Source organism: Rousettus aegyptiacus, unplaced genomic scaffold, assembly GCF_014176215.1.
Source record: "Rousettus aegyptiacus isolate mRouAeg1 unplaced genomic scaffold, mRouAeg1.p scaffold_m13_p_16, whole genome shotgun sequence".
Lineage (NCBI taxonomy): Eukaryota > Metazoa > Chordata > Mammalia > Chiroptera > Pteropodidae > Rousettus > Rousettus aegyptiacus.
In genome coordinates this window covers 39,901,788-39,921,118 of record NW_023416291.1, presented here as the reverse complement: position 1 = coordinate 39,921,118, position 19,331 = coordinate 39,901,788, and the positions used below count along the sequence as shown (strand labels likewise).

The 19,331-nt window shown below is 53.5% G+C and overlaps 1 protein-coding gene across 1 annotated transcript in view; it reads left to right on the top strand.

The window, feature by feature from the left end:
* Positions 1-19,331, top strand: part of NOTCH3 (notch receptor 3) — a 29,804-nt gene that overhangs the window by 8,140 nt on the left and 2,333 nt on the right. The window contains exons 8-32 of the mRNA XM_016157683.2: positions 40-225; positions 831-944; positions 1,175-1,288; positions 1,831-2,064; positions 2,184-2,294; positions 2,765-2,957; positions 3,029-3,180; positions 3,391-3,504; positions 3,942-4,097; positions 5,006-5,231; positions 5,673-5,874; positions 6,112-6,265; positions 6,693-6,877; positions 7,393-7,525; positions 7,611-7,868; positions 7,951-8,069; positions 8,370-8,935; positions 9,626-9,958; positions 11,926-12,080; positions 12,176-12,398; positions 13,347-13,431; positions 14,201-14,363; positions 15,435-15,739; positions 16,008-16,155; positions 18,692-18,789. Coding sequence (XP_016013169.2) covers positions 40-225; positions 831-944; positions 1,175-1,288; positions 1,831-2,064; positions 2,184-2,294; positions 2,765-2,957; positions 3,029-3,180; positions 3,391-3,504; positions 3,942-4,097; positions 5,006-5,231; positions 5,673-5,874; positions 6,112-6,265; positions 6,693-6,877; positions 7,393-7,525; positions 7,611-7,868; positions 7,951-8,069; positions 8,370-8,935; positions 9,626-9,958; positions 11,926-12,080; positions 12,176-12,398; positions 13,347-13,431; positions 14,201-14,363; positions 15,435-15,739; positions 16,008-16,155; positions 18,692-18,789 — 4,727 coding nt within the window. The remainder of the gene's footprint in view (positions 1-39; positions 226-830; positions 945-1,174; positions 1,289-1,830; positions 2,065-2,183; positions 2,295-2,764; positions 2,958-3,028; positions 3,181-3,390; positions 3,505-3,941; positions 4,098-5,005; positions 5,232-5,672; positions 5,875-6,111; positions 6,266-6,692; positions 6,878-7,392; positions 7,526-7,610; positions 7,869-7,950; positions 8,070-8,369; positions 8,936-9,625; positions 9,959-11,925; positions 12,081-12,175; positions 12,399-13,346; positions 13,432-14,200; positions 14,364-15,434; positions 15,740-16,007; positions 16,156-18,691; positions 18,790-19,331) is intronic.

Here is a 19,331-nt window from a genome sequence, read left to right as displayed (position 1 = left end):
GTCCTCAAGTGCCCACACCAGCTGTGCCTATTCCTGCAGGTGCCAACCCGTGTGAGCACCTGGGCAAGTGCGTGAACACACAGGGTTCGTTCCTTTGCCAGTGTGGCCGTGGCTACACCGGCCCGCGCTGCGAGACGGATGTCAATGAGTGCCTATCTGGGCCCTGCCGCAACCAGGCCACGTGCCTCGACCGCATAGGCCAGTTCACCTGCATCTGTATGGCAGGTACGTGGTGGGTGTGGCATGGGCAGGGCCTGTGGGGGCTGAGGGGAGCCTGCAGGCAGGGTACAGAGGTGGAACACTGGTGGAACTGTGTCTGGGATGGGTCCCTGAGAGACTGAAGCTTGAGGTGGGGCCAGAGCAGAATCTTATGTGAGGCCGGAGGTGTTTCACATGGAGTCAGTAGAACTTCAGGCTGGGGTTACAGTTGACCCTAGGACCTGTTGCGGGGCATGGACAATATGGGGGCAGGGACTGGAGTTAGGTCTAAGTGGAGCGAGAGCCGGCAGACAGTCTCCCACTGATACTGGGGTGGAACTTAAGGCCGGGCACAAGGATATAGTGGGTCCTGGGGTTGGAAGGGCATAGTCTGTGGACTGGAGAGGGAAGAGGGCAGTTTGACGGCAAGGTGCATATTGGGGCCACAGCTTGGTGAAGGGGCCAGCCTGAGGATGAAAACTGAATCTAGTGTTGGGCTGGGGGCAAAGGCCAAGGCTCAGGGGAACCATCTATAAGTGGAAAGGGAGGGTACCTCCCCCCTTGCTCTCCCTTCAAATGGTAGTCTCCCCTGGCCTAATCCTCCTCCTCCCCCACCCCTCAACCCACCACAGGCTTCACAGGCACCTATTGTGAAGTGGACATGGATGAGTGTCAGAGCAGCCCATGTGTCAATGGCGGAATCTGCAAGGACAGAGTCAATGGCTTCAGCTGCACTTGCCCCTCAGGTGAGGACCTTGGGTCCAGGGAACCTGAAAAAGATAGGTCCCTGGAGGGGTAGCAGCTCAGCAGCTCCAGACTAAGAGCATATGACACTATGTTAGCGGAAACCACGTTATGAACAACATTGAAATTAATTTAAAAATAAGTAAATGGGATTCCTATCCAAACAAGGGCTGGTGAAGGGTGACTGCTCTGACCCTGTCTGGGCTTTTGCTCACCTCATTCCCCACCCCAGGCTTCAGCGGGGCCATGTGTCAGCTGGATGTTGATGAGTGCGCCAGCACACCCTGCCGGAATGGAGCCAAATGTGTGGACCAGCCGGATGGCTACGAGTGCCGCTGCGCAGAGGGTGAGGGCGGGTCAATGCCAGGCTGGCAAGAGTCTGAAGGCAGGGCTCCTGGAGGAAAGAGCCAATCACAGCCTGAGAGAAAACGTGGGGGTGGGATGCAGCAAATCAGGGGCAACAGCAGCCAGGCAGCCAGGGGGCGGAGCCAACGGTGGACTTAAGTTGAGGTAAAGCTAGGGATGGGGCCAAAGGGTCTGGCAGGATATTAGGCACTGGTAACTGGAAGGGTGGTATCCAACACACTGTATCCCCAGGCACCTCCTGTGTGTCCCCTTTTGCAGAACAGCGTTGATAGTGTAAAAATTGGAGGCGGGGCCATAGCTGGTAGTGGGATTTAACTGGAAGGGTCTTGGCCAGGGGCGAGTCCTGGAATAAACCTAGAGCTGGATGGAGCGGAGGCTGACTAGGACAGGGCCTGAATTGAGCCCGCCTCCTCCGGGCTCGATGGGCAAGGCCTGAGGTAAAGCTTAGACAGGACTGGTTGGAGCCAGTACTATGGACAGGACCTTGGCAAGTGGGCAGAGCCTGATCTTGTGACCCCACAGGCTTCGAGGGCACATTGTGTGAACTCAACGTTGATGATTGCTCCCCGGACCCGTGCCACCATGGTCGCTGCGTGGACGGCATCGCCAGTTTCTCCTGTGCCTGTGCCCCGGGCTACACGGGCACGCGCTGTGAGAGTCAGGTCGATGAGTGCCGCAGCCAGCCCTGCCGCCATGGCGGCAAATGCCTAGACCTGGTGGATAAATACCTCTGCCGCTGCCTTCCTGGCACCACAGGTGGGACCAGGGGCCGGGCTGGGGCAGGAACAGTACATCTGGAGAGGCATAGAGGATTTGGGAATGGTGCCCCTGGTAGGGCCCAGTGGTGGCTACACATGTCTTGTTCCCCTCCCCAGGTGTGAGCTGCGAGGTGAACATAGATGATTGTGCCAGCAACCCCTGCACTTTTGGAATCTGCCGAGATGGTATCAACCGCTACGACTGTGTCTGCCAGCCTGGCTTCACAGGTGGGCAAGTGGCTGCCATGGAAAGGAGGTCTTTAGAGGGTGAAGGTGAAATCATCCATCTTCCTTGGCTGGGTTTTGTCCCTCTCTTTGCACTCGCCTGTCCGACAAGATTGCCCACACTTTGCCCTGAGGTTGTGCATTCTCTCGTCGGTATGAGGTTGTCCCTGTATTGGCTCAAGTTTATCCTGGAACATAGGTGTTGTCCTGACTGGATAGGGGTGTTTCTGAGTGGGGCCAAGGTAATCCTTCGTGCAAATGAAAGTGACTTTGTGCAAGTCTGGGGATAAAGATGATCTGGGGGAAGGTAGCCCTGGTTTCAGGAGGCGGCTGTTCTAATTTTCACAAGAGTTGATATGAGAATGAGAGTGTCTTCGCTCAAGGGTGTGGCCATGCTAAATGGGGCTAGGTTGTCCCTCCGCACTGGCTCAGTTGTCCTTGTCCTGGGATGAGGTTGCCTGCATGCTTCCCAGGGCCCCTTTGCAACGTGGAGATCAACGAATGTGCATCCAGCCCGTGCGGCGAGGGAGGCTCCTGCGTGGATGGGGAAAACGGCTTCCGCTGCCTCTGCCCACCTGGCTCCTTGCCCCCACTGTGCCTTCCCCCGAGCCATCCCTGTGCCCAAGAACCCTGCAGTCACGGTGTCTGCCACGATGCACCTGGAGGGTGAGGTCTCTCCCCAGCCCCTGACCCCCCACCCCTGCCCACGTGCCAGCCCTGACTGCCTCCCCCTCCAGGTTCCGCTGTGAGTGTGAGCCTGGCTGGAGTGGCCCCCAGTGCAGCCAGAGCCTTGCTCAAGATGCCTGTGAGTCTCAGCCCTGTGGGGCTGGTGGCACCTGCACCAGCGATGGAATGGGCTTCCACTGCATCTGTCCCCCTGGTGTCCATGGTGTGTGTCCTTTCCTTCCCTCCCCAGAATTCTCCACCTCCCCCTTCCTTCTTACTTCCTGTTTCACTCTCTTCCTTCTGTATGTTTCGCTTTGTTTTCTTTTCCTCTTTTCCCCTTGGAGCTTGGGATTTGGGTATCAAGGTGGGGACCCTAGGGGCTGATGAAAGAAAGAATCTCTTGAGACTACCTTACTCTGCTTGCCCTCCACAGGTCATCAGTGTGAGCTGCTGTCCCCCTGCACCCCAAACCCTTGCGAGCATGGAGGCCACTGTGAGTCTGCTCCTGGCCAGCTGGCTATCTGCTCCTGCCCCCCTGGCTGGCAAGGTACACAAGCTGCTTCTTTCTCCTCCAACTCTACCTCACCTTCTCTCCTCCCTGAGGCATACAGGGCCATGCTGGGGACCCAGAGGGGAACTCACCCTTGGCTCTGCCTTTTAAGGGAGCTTCCTTGTGGGAAGAGACAGAGTCTCTGTGGTCAGTTCAGGAGAAGAGGAAGGGATATGGAGCTGGGGAAGCTAGATCTCTGAGCTGAGGGTTTGAAGAGAGCTTCCTGGAGCAGCAGACCTCAATCAGAGAATGCATTCCCTGCCCACTGAGGCGAGAAGAAAGTTTTAGAAAAGTAGGTGCAAAACACCTAGAGGCAAATCATAGCATAGCTTGTTTACTTGTCTTAGCCTTCAGGTTCTTCCTCAGCAACAGGTACTCTCAGACCCTCCCCTCCCCCCTCTAACCCTAGACGTCATCTTACTCCTCATCCCCAGGCCTGAGATGCCAGCAGGATGTAGACGAGTGTGCCAGCCCCTCACCCTGTGGATCCCATGGTACCTGCACCAACCTGGCAGGGAGTTTTAGCTGTACCTGCCTCAGAGGGTACAGTGGCCCTTCCTGTGACCAGGACATCAATGACTGTGATCCCAGTGAGTTCAGGGGAGCTCTCGGGAGGTGCTGGTTTAGGAAACGTGTTCATCAAGCCATGCTATTTGCTGGCCACTGTGCTTCCATTTCATCTTCATAGTTCTCTTACTTTCCTCATTTTACTCATGGAACTGAGGCCCAAAGAGGTTAAGCGACTTGCCTGAGGTCATGTATCAGGTGAGGGGACAAAGCTGGGATTGGCCTGTCTGACTCTGAAGCCTGTACTCTGTCTCTGACAGCAAGCAAATTAGGATTGTGTGTAAAATATGAGAGAATAGGCCCCCAGTAAGTTCTTTAGGAGTGCTATCCTGTAGACAAATGACCCAAGCCACATATACAATTAAAATTTTCCTAGTACTCACAGTAAAAAAGTAAAAAAACCCAAAAACAAAACCGGTGACATTAAATTTAATATATATTTTATTTAACCTAATATATAAAAATTATTATTTCAACATGTAATCAATATAAAACTATTAAGATATTTTAGTCTTTTTTTTCATACTACGTCTTCAAAATCCGAAATCCGATGTGTATTTTATACTTATAGCACACCTCAATTTGAAACAGCCACAAGTTAAGGACTCAGTGTGGCCAGTGGCCATTGTACTGGCCAGCAGGCCTCCTGCGCTGAGTAGAGGAATTAAGCAGATACAAGTAACAGTGTGTGCTTGGCAGCTCAAAGGGACCTTTTGGTTCTGCCAACTCCTTCCTCTTCCACATAGGTGAGATGGGGGGGGGGGTGAGGCAACAGAGGGGACAGAAGTTGATCTCTCTGACCAAATTCGCCCCTCCTAATTGAGCTGGTTTCCTCCCAAGTTCCCTGCTGTGGAAGGCACGACCAGGTCAGGCAGGGCCGAGGGGCGTGATGGTGAAGCGAGTGACCAGACCTCCTCTCTTCTGACCACAGACCCCTGCCTGAATGGTGGCTCCTGTCAGGATCATGTGGGCTCCTTTTCCTGCTCCTGCCTCCCTGGCTTTGCTGGCCCCCGCTGTGCCCGCGATGTGGATGAGTGTCTGAGCAGCCCCTGCGGCCCAGGCACCTGCACTGACCACGTGGCCTCCTTCACCTGCACCTGCCCTCCAGGCTATGGAGGCTTCCGTTGTGAGCAGGACCTACCCAACTGCAGCCCCAGGTGGATGGGGACTCTACTGGAAGCTCAGGGACTCTGGCATCGGGTGGGGCACAGTACCTGAGAAGCAGTGGGGACAAGAAGGGGAGGTCCTCTTTTTGGCATCCACCTCAGGACGCTGATGCTGATGGGGCACTGTCCGGGAAGTGGCAGGGTCATTTTAGAAATGTAGTCACTAAGGGGGCAAGGCCAGGCCAGAGCCAGGCCTCCACGTGGCTCTCACCTTAGTGCTGAATGAAGAACCTGGTAAATTGTGGCTGAGGGACAGGACGGGGCGGGGCCTCTGCTGGGGCGGGGCCTCTGCTGGGGCTGCAAGCCTCTCTTGGCGGGTGGGGGGGATAGTACTCAGAGAGTGTACCCGTTCAACGCTATGCAGCGGCCCAGGAGGGAGGGTGGGCGGGACCTGTGAGAGGGGAAGGGCCTGACCCACCCTCACTTCTTCAGCTCCTGCTTCAATGGTGGGACCTGCGTGGATGGCGTGAACTCATTCAGCTGCCTGTGCCGCCCTGGCTACACTGGTGCACACTGCCAGCACGAGGCCGACCCCTGCCTCTCGCGGCCCTGTCTGCACGGGGGCGTCTGCACTGCCACCCACTCCGGCTTCCGCTGTGCCTGTCCCGAGGGCTTCACTGGCACTCAGTGCCAGGTGGGCGGGGTCAATGGGAGCAGGTGGTGGTGATGATGGTGGTGGGAGGAGGAGTCTAGAGAGGGGGTGTTTTGTGGGTGGGGCATGCTGGGTATCCTGAGGGAGAAGCCTGCCTGGGTACTGGGGAGGGTTTTGTGCTGGGGTTGTGGTGAGGGGCCTGGCCGGGACCCTGGGGAAAAATCTGAAGTGTGATTTCTGGGGGTCCCTGAGTGCTGACTCTGTGGGCTTCCTCTGCAGACGCTGGTAGACTGGTGCAGCCGTGCGCCCTGTCAGAATGGGGGTCGCTGTGCCCGGACAGGAACCTCTTTCTACTGCCTTTGTCCTCCAGGGTGGAGCGGCAGCCTCTGTGACATCCAGAGCCTGCCCTGCAGAGAGGCTGCAGCCCAGATGGGTGAGAAGGAGCGCGTGCATGGCTGGTGTGTGTAGCTCAGGAGGGCACATGTGCACATACTTCTTGCCAGTGTGAGCCCGTTGAGGGTGCAACAGAGCATATGGGAGTAATGGGGTGTGTGGCTGAGTGTGTGTGGATTTGTGACTGTGTGACAGTCAGCCAGGACAGTGCGTGTGTCAGCATAAGACAACTGGGATGACATCTGCAGTGCTGTGTGCGACCGAGCTGGTGTGAACTGTGAAGGTTTGTGTGTGAGTGTGTCAGTGACTGGGACTATGCAGTTTGGGGGGATGTGCGACACACTGCAACCTGATGGAATGTGGTGGGATTCTGGTGACTGACTGGTGGCAGCAAGGATGTTGGATGGTGCTTTGTGTGATACAGGCAGGGAGGTGGGAGTGTGTGCCTGATACTACTCTCTGGGCAGGGGTGCGGATGGAGCAGCTGTGTCAGGCTGGTGGGCACTGTGTGGACAAGGACAGCTCCCACTACTGCGTGTGCCCAGAGGGCCGCACAGGCAGCCACTGTGAGCAGGAGATGGATCCCTGCTTGGCTCGGCCCTGCCAGCATGGGGGCACCTGCCGAGGCTACATGGGAGGTTATGTGTGTGAGGTAAGGGGTACTCAGGGGAGGAGACACATCTGGGTGTGTCTGGACACATATTTCTGTGTGTCTGTAGCCTGATGTCAGTGAGTCTCTCTAGGCCTGCTTGGGTTTTGCTTTTGTGACTGAGTGTATTTTTGTGGATGTCACTCTGGGTAGATCTGGGGGTGTATTTGTCTGTCTTTAGTTGGTTCCTGGACATATCTTTGTGTCTCTGGGCATGAATGCATGTGCTGGTGTCTAAGTATGTGTCTCTGGTTGTGCATCTCTTGGGGTATCTGGGTATCTCGGTGTTTCTCCTGTGTGTCTGTCCTTTGTGTTTGTGTGTTCATTTGCACTTCGCATGTCTGTGGCCCTCTGTGTCTGGGTGTCCTTCTGTGTTTGGGTGTGTTTTCTGCTCACTGGGCGTGTCTCTGTGTATTGGACGGCTGTCGTGTGTCCTTTTGTGATAGGATTCTCTGTGTCTTCATGTGGAGTGTGTGTCCTTTGGGGCTGAGTGGATCCCCGTCTTGTCCCCACCACAGTGTCCAGCTGGCTATGCTGGTGACAACTGTGAGGATGACGTGGATGAGTGTGCCTCCCAGCCCTGCCAGCATGGGGGCTTCTGCATTGACCTTGTGGCCCGATATCTCTGCTCCTGCCCCGCTGGGACGCTGGGTATGCCAGGGCCAGGGTTGGGGGACAGGCCGGGAGGCTCGGTCTCTGTCCGCTCCTGACTGCTTCCCTATCTTCCCTTTCCCAGGTGTGCTCTGTGAGATTAATGAGGATGACTGTGGCCCAGGTCTACCCCTGGACCTACACCCCCAGTGCCTGCACAATGGTACCTGTGTAGACCTGGTGGGTGGCTTCCGCTGTACCTGCCCCCCAGGATACACTGGCCTGCGCTGTGAGGCAGACATCAATGAGTGTCACCCGGGTGCCTGCCATGCAGCACACACCCGGGACTGCCTGCAGGAGCCAGGTGGGGGCTTCCGCTGCCTTTGTCAAGCCGGCTTTACAGGTAAGCGTAGGCAATGGGGCCGGCCTGGGATCCTGCCTATGTTCTCCTACTGTGGCTGACCCAGCCACTCCTGCTTACCCAGGTGCCCGCTGTCAGACTATGCTGTCTCCTTGCGAGTCCCAGCCATGCCAGCATGGCGGCCAGTGCCTTCCCAGTCAAGGCCCTGGGGGTGCTCTGACCTTTGCTTGCCATTGCATCCCGGTAAGTGGGGGTGGCTGGTCACTTTGGTCTTTGGGAGACAAGTGGGAGCATGACCTCGTGGGAGGGCGTGGCTTTAGGAGAGAAGAGGTAGAAGAGAAGGGGGTTTCTGGGAAATCTTGATATTACCTGGAGGGGAGGAGGTTTGGTAGGACCTGGGGGCATTGGAGGCTCAAGCGTTCCCAAGTCTTGACCCCCATCCTCCCCTATCTCTCTCTTCTCCCTTTTCCTTCTTCCCCCCCTCCAACTCTGGCCCCACGCTTTTTTTTTCCTTTCTTTTCCCGCCCCCCAATCCACCCCCAGCCTTTCTCGGGCCCACGTTGCGAGCGGGTGGCGCGCTCCTGCCGGGAGCTGCAGTGTCCGGTTGGCGTCCCGTGCCAGCTGACGGTCCGTGGGCCACGCTGTGCCTGCCCTCCGGGACTGTCGGGGCCTGCCTGCAGAGGCTCCCGGGAGTCGCCGCCGGGGGCCACCAACGCCAGCTGCGTGGCCTCCCCCTGCCTCCATGGGGGCTCTTGCCGCCCCGAACCGTTGGCACCCTTCTTCCGCTGCGCGTGCGTGCCAGGCTGGGCTGGACAGCGCTGCGAGGTGCCGGCCGCGGCCCCCGAGGCCCCCGAGGAGCCTCTGTGCCCGAGCGCCGCCTGCGAGGCCAAGAGTGGGGACAAGCGCTGCGACCGCGAGTGCAACAGCCCGGGTTGCGGCTGGGATGGCGGTGACTGCTCGCTGAGCGTGGGCGACCCCTGGCGGCAGTGCTCGGCGCTGCAGTGCTGGCGCCTCTTCAACAACAGCCGCTGTGACCCTGCCTGTAGCTCTCCCGCCTGCCTCTACGACAACTTCGACTGTCGGGCTGGCGGCCGCGAGCGTGCTTGCAAGTGAGCCCCTCTGTCTGTCCATCTGTGCATCTGTGCAACCGTCCATCTGTGCTTGGGCCACTTCTCTCTTTCCGTCTGCCCATCCAGCCATCTTAGTCTGTGTCTTGTCCGTCCATGCGCCATATCTGACCATCCTTTGCACTGTCTGTTCCCTCTGCCTGGAATGCTCTTCCCTCAGGAAGCCACATGGCTCCTCCTCATCTCCTTCAAGTCTTTGCTTCAGTAGTGGTACCTTCTCAGTGAACTCCCTGGCCAACACCAGCACTTCCTCTGCTTTTATTTTTCTCCTTAGCATTTTAATTCCACATAGCACTCTGTGTGTGAGTATATGTGTGTGTATTTACATCTAGTTTTTACTGACGTGTAATTGAAATGCTGTATATTCTGCTCATTCACCTCCTTAAACAGCTGACCCCGCCCACTGGAATGCCAGCTCCACGTGTTCAAAGATTTATGCCTGGGCATATCCTGGGTGCCTACAGCAGCTCCCAGAACCTAGCAGGCTCTAGCAGTAGTGACTTATTAATAGTTACTGAGCGAATGGAAGGATTTGCAGAAAGCTGAAACATTCAGCTACATTCTAGTTCTCTGCTCGCTGTCTGTCTCCCCTTTGTCTCTGGAGTCACTCTGTATGTATTGTGTGTGCAGTGGGTCGGAGGCCCCCTGACCTCGTCCCCTCTTCGCCCCCAGCCCGGTGTACGAGAAGTACTGCGCGGACCACTTTGCGGATGGCCGCTGTGACCAGGGCTGTAACACAGAGGAGTGTGGCTGGGACGGGCTGGACTGTGCCGGCGAGGTGCCGGCCCTGTTAGCCCGCGGTGTGCTGGTGCTCACGGTGCTGCTGCCGCCCGAGGAGCTGCTGCGCTCCAGCGCCGACTTCTTGCAGCGGCTCAGCGGCATCCTACGAACCTCGCTGCGCTTCCGCCTGGACGAGCATGGCCAGGCCATGGTCTTCCCTTACCACCGGCCAGGCCCTGGCTCTGAAGCCCGGAACCGGAGAGAGCTGGCCCCAGAGGTGATCGGGTGAGTAGCTCCACCCTGGAGACCCCTGGGGACTGCTCAGGCGCTGAGCAGGAGACAGGAGGGGAGCCTCATGTATCAGGTCTGGTGTGTTTCACTTAACATCTTGGAGAGTTTTCTTGGCAATAAGTCCAACAGTGTCAACCTTTTGGGGCCAAATCATTTGTTGCTGTGGGGAGCCATCCTGTGCACCACTGTAGGATGTTGAGCAGCATACCTGGCCTCCATCCACTAGATGTAAGTAGCACTCCACCCCCAAGGTGTGACAGACATGGACAAGGGGAGCAGAATTGCCCCTTGATGTAGAGCTACTTCCTCCTGGAGAGGCAGGGGTGTAGCACAGTGGTTAAGAGCATGTGTAGTTTTTCGTTTGTTTAGAAATGGAAAATGTAGAATTCTCCTGCTGGTGGCCTGGTAGAGGAGCCAGGGGGAAGTACCACCTCTGAGCAGGGTGGGACTCTGACACAGAGAGGAGGGCTGGATTTTAGAGATGGAAGGCTTGGGCCCTGGCTGGGTACGGGTGGACTAGGAGAGAGAGAAGAGGGAGGCAGACGTGCCAGTCCCTGGCTGGGGTGACTGGCTGTAGGGCATCTCATCAAAGTGAGGACGCTGGGTGAAAATTAGGGGTTGCTTTGGGGCTTGCAGAATCTGAGAAGTCTGGGGGTATTGAAGGCGCTAAAGACAGAGGTTAAACACAGAGACAAGAAAGACAAAAGGGTGTTGACAATCGTAGAAGCCATGGGAGGACTGAAAGAAGTGGGAAGAGAGTAGGGACAGAATGATCTGGGGACACTGAGCCCTAAGGATTAGTTGAGGAAAGTTAGCTCAGAAAAGTGTTACTGAGCCAGGGCTCACTGCCCGACGTGTATAGAAGCCAATGCTATGGCACCAGCTTTTGAGAAAAGAAAGCTTTTATTCGTGAGTTTGGCTGGCAAGGAGACAGGAAGCACAGCTCAAATCTGTCTTCCTGATTCAGGGTTCAGGTTAAGATTTAAGGGGTTTCAGCACTGGATCTTCCAAGATAACGGGGTTTCAGCACTGGATCTTCCTAGATCACTTCTGAAAGGGTTCCGGCGCTCAGGTTCCGGTCCTGCCCCGGTCCTTTTGGTTCTGTAGGGGGAGCAGTTAAGGGTTCACAAGCGTTACTTGTAAGTGGGGTAAACTTTGGTTCTAGGTCTTGTTAGAAACAGGATAGGACCAGTTTGAGTTGGTTTTGTGGTTACGAAAAGGGGCAGCCAGAGAAATAAGAAGAGATTGGGGTATGGGTATTAGGGATTCCAAGGAAAGAGAATTGGAGAGTTGGGTTCCTGGAAGCAGAGCCTGGGCTGGGGATTCAGATATATGTGCCCTATGGAAGTCGTGGTCTCAGGAGAAAAGGATGAGGGAAACAGGATGGGGCAAGGGAAAAACTGAGGCGGGAGGGAGCCTCGGCTGGGATCTAGTTTCAGCCTGATTCCTCAGAGAGCTCTGGAGCGTGAACCTCAGGGTTGGTCCCACCTTGAGAGAGGAGGGCCAGCTTTTGTACAACCTGCATCAGCCAGTCACTGGATGAGGGCTGCCCTCAGGGGTGTCACCTTCCAAGGGAGAAGGTTTTTCCCACTTTGCTGAGGCCAGTTCTCTGGAGAAGAGGCAGTTGTCAGCTCTTGAAACCCAATGCTCATAGCATTCGGGAGATGGATACACAAGCCCGATAAGGGAGATCTGGGCATGTGCCAACAGCGTGCATGAGAGATGTTGACATGAAAACACTGCCCATTGAAGTCATGGCTTGGGGGATACTGGTAGCCATAGCAAGACTGGTTTTGGGGGTATGATGGGGTTGGATGCCACATGGGGGCAGGTGGGCCATGGTGACATAGTGAATAGACATAGCTCTTTGGAGCCTGGTACTGGGGAAGGGGATGGGACTTGGTGTCAGTCTGGTACAGATACCCCGTGGACCAGCCTGTTCCTCCCCTATGTCGCTGCAGCTCAGTGGTGATGCTGGAGATTGACAACCGGCTGTGCCTACAGTCACCAGAGAACAACCACTGCTTCCCTGACGCCCAGAGCGCGGCCGACTACCTAGGAGCACTGTCAGCAGTGGAGCGCTTGGACTTCCCGTACCCTCTGCGGGCCGCGCGGGGTAAGCTTGGCTGGCGGGAAACCTGGGTAGAACTGGTGCTCCCTTGTCGGAGTGGCCCCGGGCTGTGGTTGAAGTCCCGCATTTCCTGACTGCAGGGGAGCCACTGGAGCTGCCAGAGCCAAGCGTGCCGCTGCTGCCACTGCTGGCTGCCAGTGCCGTCTTCTTGCTGGTCATCCTTGTCCTGGGTGTCATGGTGGCCCGGCGCAAGCGTGAGCACAGCACCCTGTGGTTCCCTGAGGGCTTTGTTCTGCACAAGGACATGGCTACTGGACATAAGGGCCGGCGGGAGCCTGTGGGCCAAGACGCGCTGGGCATGAAGTGAGAACCCTACTCGCTCCTGGTCCCTGACTTCAGGGGCCTTGTGAGCCCCTAAGTTCACCTTGACTTGACCTGACCTCTGACCTTAAGTGGATTCTAACTTCAGACTTCAGTCCGGATTCCTGACCATCCCCTTGACCACTGACTCCATTATCCCCTGGGATCACCCTGATTTGTGACCCTTGACTCCATTTCCTGTGTCCCCGTTTCCTGGTTCAAATCCTGTCCCAACCCCACTCTGACCCTGGTCTTTCAGACTTTACGCTGATACTCGCATTCATTCCTACTTGACTGCCGATCCCATGATCCCTGTCTGTACACCAACCCATCCCTGACCCTCTCCTCTAGCTCTCACTCCCTTGACCTTTGACCTCCCCTCTGACTCTCTTTTCATCCCAATTCAGTGTCCATTCCTCAGTCCTGGCCTTGACCCTGGGCATCACCTCCAACTCTCTGGCCTGTCTCTTAAGACCCTCAACCCCATCCTAACCTAACCCCTGAATTTACTCCTCTCCTATGACCCCATGACCCACTGACCGCTCTTCATCTTAGCTACATCTCTTACCTGTTAAGAGGCTAACTCCATCCTCCATGATCCCTGATGTCATCCTCTGTAACCTCTGACATATGCCTATGACCCTCACCTATCCCATAGCTCACTGCTCTAACCCCTAACCCCACTCCTGTCCCTCTCACGGCTCTACCTTAAGACCCTGGCCATCGCTCATCATAACCCCTGACTGTATCCCCTTGCAACCTTGACCCCATCCTGTACCCCTTCGTTAGACCCTATGTCTTGATTCTGGCGCCTGCACCTGTTGACTTGTCCCAACTCCAGACCCCGACCTCAACTCTGGGACCTCTGCCCTGACCCCACCCCAGATCTTCCTCCCTGTCACATGTCTCCATGGTTCCCTCTTCCTTCCTCTCTCCCCACTGTCCTCACAGGAACATGGCCAAGGGTGAGAGTCTGATGGGGGAGGTGGCCACAGACTGGATGGACACGGAGTGCCCGGAGGCCAAGCGACTAAAGGTTGTGCCCCCTCCTCTGACCCCTGCCTTTAGGGTCCTGGGTGGGGCCCTGAGGGTCAATAGGAAGTCGCCTGGATCCTTAAGCTCACGTCTGGCTTGATCAGGCTCTGCGTTTGGTGCCAAAAGGCTACTAAATGCCCTGGCAGGCTGGCTCAGGACATTATGTCCTGTTTCCATATATTACTCATGCCCTTTGGACCATAAGTCTGAAATTCATCAAGCTCCTGCTAGCAGCCCAGATGCTATGTTCGTGAAGTTAAATCGATACCTTTGTGTGTGACTATTTGGTCCTGATACCTCATGATCATGTTCATGTTCCGATTAATACTCATCCTTGAAGGACCTCCTGCCCCCACATTTCCTCCATCAGTGATTTGTAGCTTCCAGAATACAATTTTGCATTTTTTTACGTTAATTTATTTTACTCTTTTAATGCTGTTGTTAGTGGAATTGATCTCTTAATCCCGTTTTTGGAGTGTTCACCTCTAGTGTATAGACAGGTTTGTGTTGCTAGGTGCTGCATTCTGTCTTTTCTTTGATGACCCACCTTGGGCTCCCGCCCCTTCCACGCTTCTGATTTGGATTAAAATCCAGTTTTCCCTCTGATGAGTTCTCTGAGTTCCAGTATGTCAATTTCCTGTTTCCTTACCTAGAAAATGATCAGGTTTGGGGGGCTGTGTGTACATGTCCATGAGAGAAACCTGTGGGGATGCCCCTCTCTCTCTCTCTCCTCACTTCTTGTGTGAGAACTTGGGTCCTTGTGCCTCCAGGTAGAGGAGCCCAGCGTGGGGGCCGAGGACACTGTGGATTGCCGCCAGTGGACTCAGCACCATCTGGTTGCCGCTGATATCCGTGTGGCACCAGCCATGGCATTGACACCACCACAGGGTGATGCGGATGCCGATGGCATGGATGTCAATGTGCGTGGCCCAGGTCAGTGACGGCACCCTGTCGCCCGGCCCGGGATGCCCTTTACCTGTCTTACTTATGAGAATTTGCATTTGAGTCTGTGTTCTGGGGAGAGCTAGGTATGTGGGTGTTTGTGGGGCTGCCTGTTAATCAGGACTCATGGTTGTAAGTGATAATAGCCTAACTCAAACTAGCTTAAGTAAAACAAGGGATTTACTGGCTCTTGTAACTGGAAGCATCAGGTGCATTTGGATTCAGGACTCACCACCTCTTGGCTCCAGTCCAGGCAGGTTTCTCCTGGGGGAGACACCATGCCACAGGAGACACCTGCCTTACAAAAGCCTTTTCCTATCTGCACAAGCAAATGTCCCAGGACGAGTTCTGATTAGGGTCACGTGCCCATCCCTGAACCAATCAGTGTGGCCTTGAGGGCTGGAATATGCAGACCGACCAGGCCTGAGCCACGTGACTGTCCTTGAGGGAGGGGGTTTGGCTCTATCCAGAGCTTGAGGATGGAGAATGGGGTGCAAGTGTCTCCCTGAGAGAACCAGGGCAAATGCTCATGCAGAGTGCAGCAAACTGTTATCTGGATCCTGTTGGATTCATCTTCATCATACTTCAGGATATTCTGCCCCGAGCTCCATTTTGCTTTTGTTCCAATGGCCTGCATGTGTGGCTCTCTTTCGAAGTTCCTCAGGGATTTTTATGTCCCTGGGGATGCTCTTAACCAGTGGGTGGGGGCATCTGAAAGACACAGCTCCTTTGTCTCGAGCTGGATAATAACTCCAGGTACGGTAGCCTCTGGACTGCCGCTTTGGGATCGGGCTGAAATAACCCGCTGGGAATTTGTCTGAGGTGCATGCTTCTTTGCCTTTCTCCCTCTTTCGTCATTTATCCTCATCTGCCTAGAAGCCCTTCTGCGACAAATCACAGCCCGTGAATCCTCATCCTGGGTTGGCTTCTGGGGTACTGACATCTGTGTATGCAGATGTGTTTCCATGTGTTCCACTTTCTCCTAATACAGTGCCCTCAGTAGGGTTCCCTGGAAGGGCCTCTGTGTCCCCCTCCCTTGTGACATGCTCCTGTCCCCCGTAGATGGCTTCACCCCGCTGATGCTGGCCTCCTTCTGTGGGGGGACCCTGGAGCCGATGCCGACTGAAGAGGATGAGGCAGAAGACACATCAGCCAGCATCATCTCAGACCTGATCTGTCAGGGGGCCCAGCTCGGGGCACGGACTGACCGCACAGGCGAGACGGCCCTGCACCTGGCTGCCCGGTATGCCCGGGCTGACGCTGCCAAGAGGCTGCTGGATGCTGGGGCAGACACCAATGCCCAGGACCACTCGGGCCGAACTCCCCTGCACACAGCTGTCACTGCTGACGCCCAGGGCGTCTTCCAGGTGAGATGGGCCTTCCCCTTTGGGCTTCAGAGCTGGGATAAGCATCAGATAGATCTGGGTTCCTGCCCTGGCTCTTGCCTTTCAGAGTTCATTTTTCTCATTTATAAAATGGGGTATATACTGGAGTACAGTTTCTAGCAAGTAGCTGCTCCCTGAACCTCATTGATTTCAGGGGACACAGGCGGGTTGGAGACCTTATAGGGTTTGGAGGTGCTCCTGGTCCTGTGGACCCTGCCATGACTTCCCCTGCTATACCCTGCTCCCCTAGATTCTCATCCGGAACCGCTCCACAGACCTGGATGCCCGCATGGCAGATGGCTCAACGGCATTGATCCTGGCGGCTCGCCTGGCTGTGGAGGGCATGGTGGAAGAGCTCATTGCCAGCCACGCTGATGTGAATGCTGTGGACGAGCTCGGTAGGCTGGTGGGAGCTGGTGGTGGGCGAGGGTTGAGAGAGTGTCTGATGGACCCTGACTGTCTTGTTGGTATGAACTTGCAGCCACATTTTGACCCAATCTCTGAAGCTCATGTACACATAACGGGCTTGAACATGGACTTACCTTTTCATGCATTTTTTTTAATAGTGCCCACTAGCTCATAGGGCGCATCAGTGATTTAGAAAAAGGTATCCTTCCCTAAGACACTTCATTTCCAACTACTTTGTTGGAAGAACTTACTCTGCTGCCATCTGTTGGGAAGTTAGTGTAATAAATTTGTAAATCGCCCAAATCTGTATGTGGTGGCCTCTCGCTCCCTGCAGGTGACTTGTTTGCACAGAGTTGTGCGGATTCACAACCTGTCCTCATGTCCAGAGGACCTCACACAGCCGTAGATACACTCAGATGCTCACAAACATCCTTTGGAACAGGTGTTCTCAACCTCGGTACCACTGACTTTTGGATTCGGGTCATTTTTGGTGGTGGGGACCATCCTGTACAATGTGAGATGTTAAGCAGCACCTCTGGCTTTGAACCATTAGATGCCAGTAGCACCCCACCTCCCAGTTATGACAACCAGAAATGTCTTCTGATATTGCCAAATGCCCCTGGGGGAGTAAATCACCTTGGCTGAGAAATATGGCTCTAATCCTCGCCAACAGAACTTTCTGTGATGATGGAAATAGTCTGTCTTTGCTGACAACATGTGGTAACTATTAAGTACTTGTAATGCGGCTGTGGTTAACAAAGAGCTAAATGTTTCATTTCATTTAATGTTTGTTTGTTTGTTTATTTATTTAATGTTTTAATCTTTGTTTCACCTATTAAAAAAAAGCTTCATTGAGATATAATCCACATACCATACAATTTACCCAGTTAAAGTATAAAATCCAGTGGCTTTTAGTATAATCATATAGTTGTGCAAATATCATCACAATAAATTTGAGAAGATTTCCATCACCTGAAAAAGAAGCCCTCGCCTCTGAGCTATCACCTCCTCCCCCTCCAATCTCCTCATCTTCCCTGCCCCTGCCCAAGGCAACCGCTAGTATACTTTTTGTCTCTATTTCATATCAAAGGAATTATACAATAGGTAGTCTTTTTTGACTGGCTTCTTTCAATTAGCATTTCAAGGTTCATGAATGTTATAACATATGTCAGTATTACTTCTTTTTTTCAATGACTGAATAATATTTTATTGTATGAACACATCACATTTTGTTTATCTTTTCATCCATTGATGGACGTTTGGGTTCTTTTTCTAATTTTTGGGTGGTTTCTACTTTTTATGAATAATGCTGCTATGAACATTCATGTACAAGTTTTTGTGTAGACATATCTTTTTATCTTTCTTGGGTAGATACCTAGGAGTGGAGTTGCTGGGTCACATGGTGACTATGTTTAACCTTTTGAGGATCTGCCAGACTGTTTCCCACAGTGGCTGCCCCATTTTTTTATTTCCGCCAGTAGTGTATGAAGGTTCCAGTATCTCCACATTTTTGTCAACACTTTTTATTATCTGTCTTTTTGTTTATAGCTGTTCCTAGCGGAAGCGAAGTGGTATCTCATTGTGATTTTGATTTTTGTTTCCCTGATGACTAATGATGTTGAGCATCTTTTCATGCACTTATTAGCCATTTGTACGTCTTCTTTGGAGAAATGTCTATTCAGATTCTTTGCCCATTTTTAATTGGGTTATTTGTCTTTTTTATTATTGAGTTAAAAGTGTTCTTTATATATTATAGGTGCGTCCCTTATTAGATATATGGTTTATAAATATTTCTCCCAATTAGTAAGTTTTCTTTTCATTTTTTTAATGTTGTACTTAGAAGCACAAAAGTTTTAATTTTGATGGTGTCCAATTTACTGATTTTTGTTGTTATTGTTGCTTGTTTTTGGTGTCATATCTAAGAATCCTTTGCCTAATTCAGAGTCGTGAAGATTTACTCTTGTGTTTTCTTTTAAATGTTTTAGCTCTTATATTTAGGTCTTTGATTCATTTTGAATTATTTTTTGTATATGGTGTGAGGTAGAGGTCCAACTTCAACTTTTATATGTGGAGATCCAGTTATCTAAGCACCGTTTGTTGAGAAAGCTATCCTTTCCCCATTGAATGGTTTTGGCACCTATTTTATTGAATTTTAATTAATTTAAATCTAAAGAGACACCTGTTACTGGTAGCTACTATATTGGACAGCACATCCTGGGTACTAGCAGCTGAGGGCTTCACGGTTTCCTCTGTGTATAGAGAGTCTCATGTTCAGATGTGCACACACCTGCATCATGTCTTCCCTGGACAGAGTCATTCCATAGGACTGCACATGCGCATGCACGCGCATACACGCACGCGCGCGCGCACACACACACAGATGCAAACACAGGTGCTCAGATATTCATGGCAGGTCTGCTTTCCCTGCCCCCGCCCAGGCCATGTTCTGGGCACTTCCTGCTTCCCTGCCTTGGGGGGCCAGGATGTGAGCTTGGTTCTGACCCTGACCTCTCTCCTCTCCCCCAGGGAAATCAGCCTTACACTGGGCTGCTGCTGTCAACAACGTGGAGGCTACCTTGGCCCTGCTCAAAAATGGAGCCAACAAGGACATGCAGGATAGCAAGGTGAGCCCTAGCCCTTGGCACACCTGGGGGGGGTGGTCAGCCCTGGCGTAGCCCTCCACGGGTAGCAGAGAGCAGGGTGGGGTAGGCTAGGGGGCGCATTTACTCTGCCTGCAGCCAGCTGTCGGGGGTGGAATTTGGGCCCAAGAGGCTCCAACAGAAGATCAGTGTTCTCATCTGTGAAGTGGGGAAGGAATAGTACCCATCTCATTGCCTCTTCTGAGGATTCAGTGAAGTAATGTGCTTAGCAGATCCTCATTAAAAGGTAACTGTTATGATCTCTTTGGAAAGCCTTGCAAGGTGGTGGTACTCTCCTCATTTCACAGATGAGAAGAATGAGGCTCAGAAGGGTTCAGGGGAGAATTCAGTCTTTACATGAAATTTCCATATTTTATTTGTTATGAACTTTTCGGTATCAATTTACATGAAAAAGCATTGCATTAAAATATTTATTTATGATTGAGGTTATGACCCCCCCTCCCCCCCCAATTAAATTTTGTGCTTAAGGGGAGTGCCTCACTCTCTTCACCCTAGTCCTGGCTCTG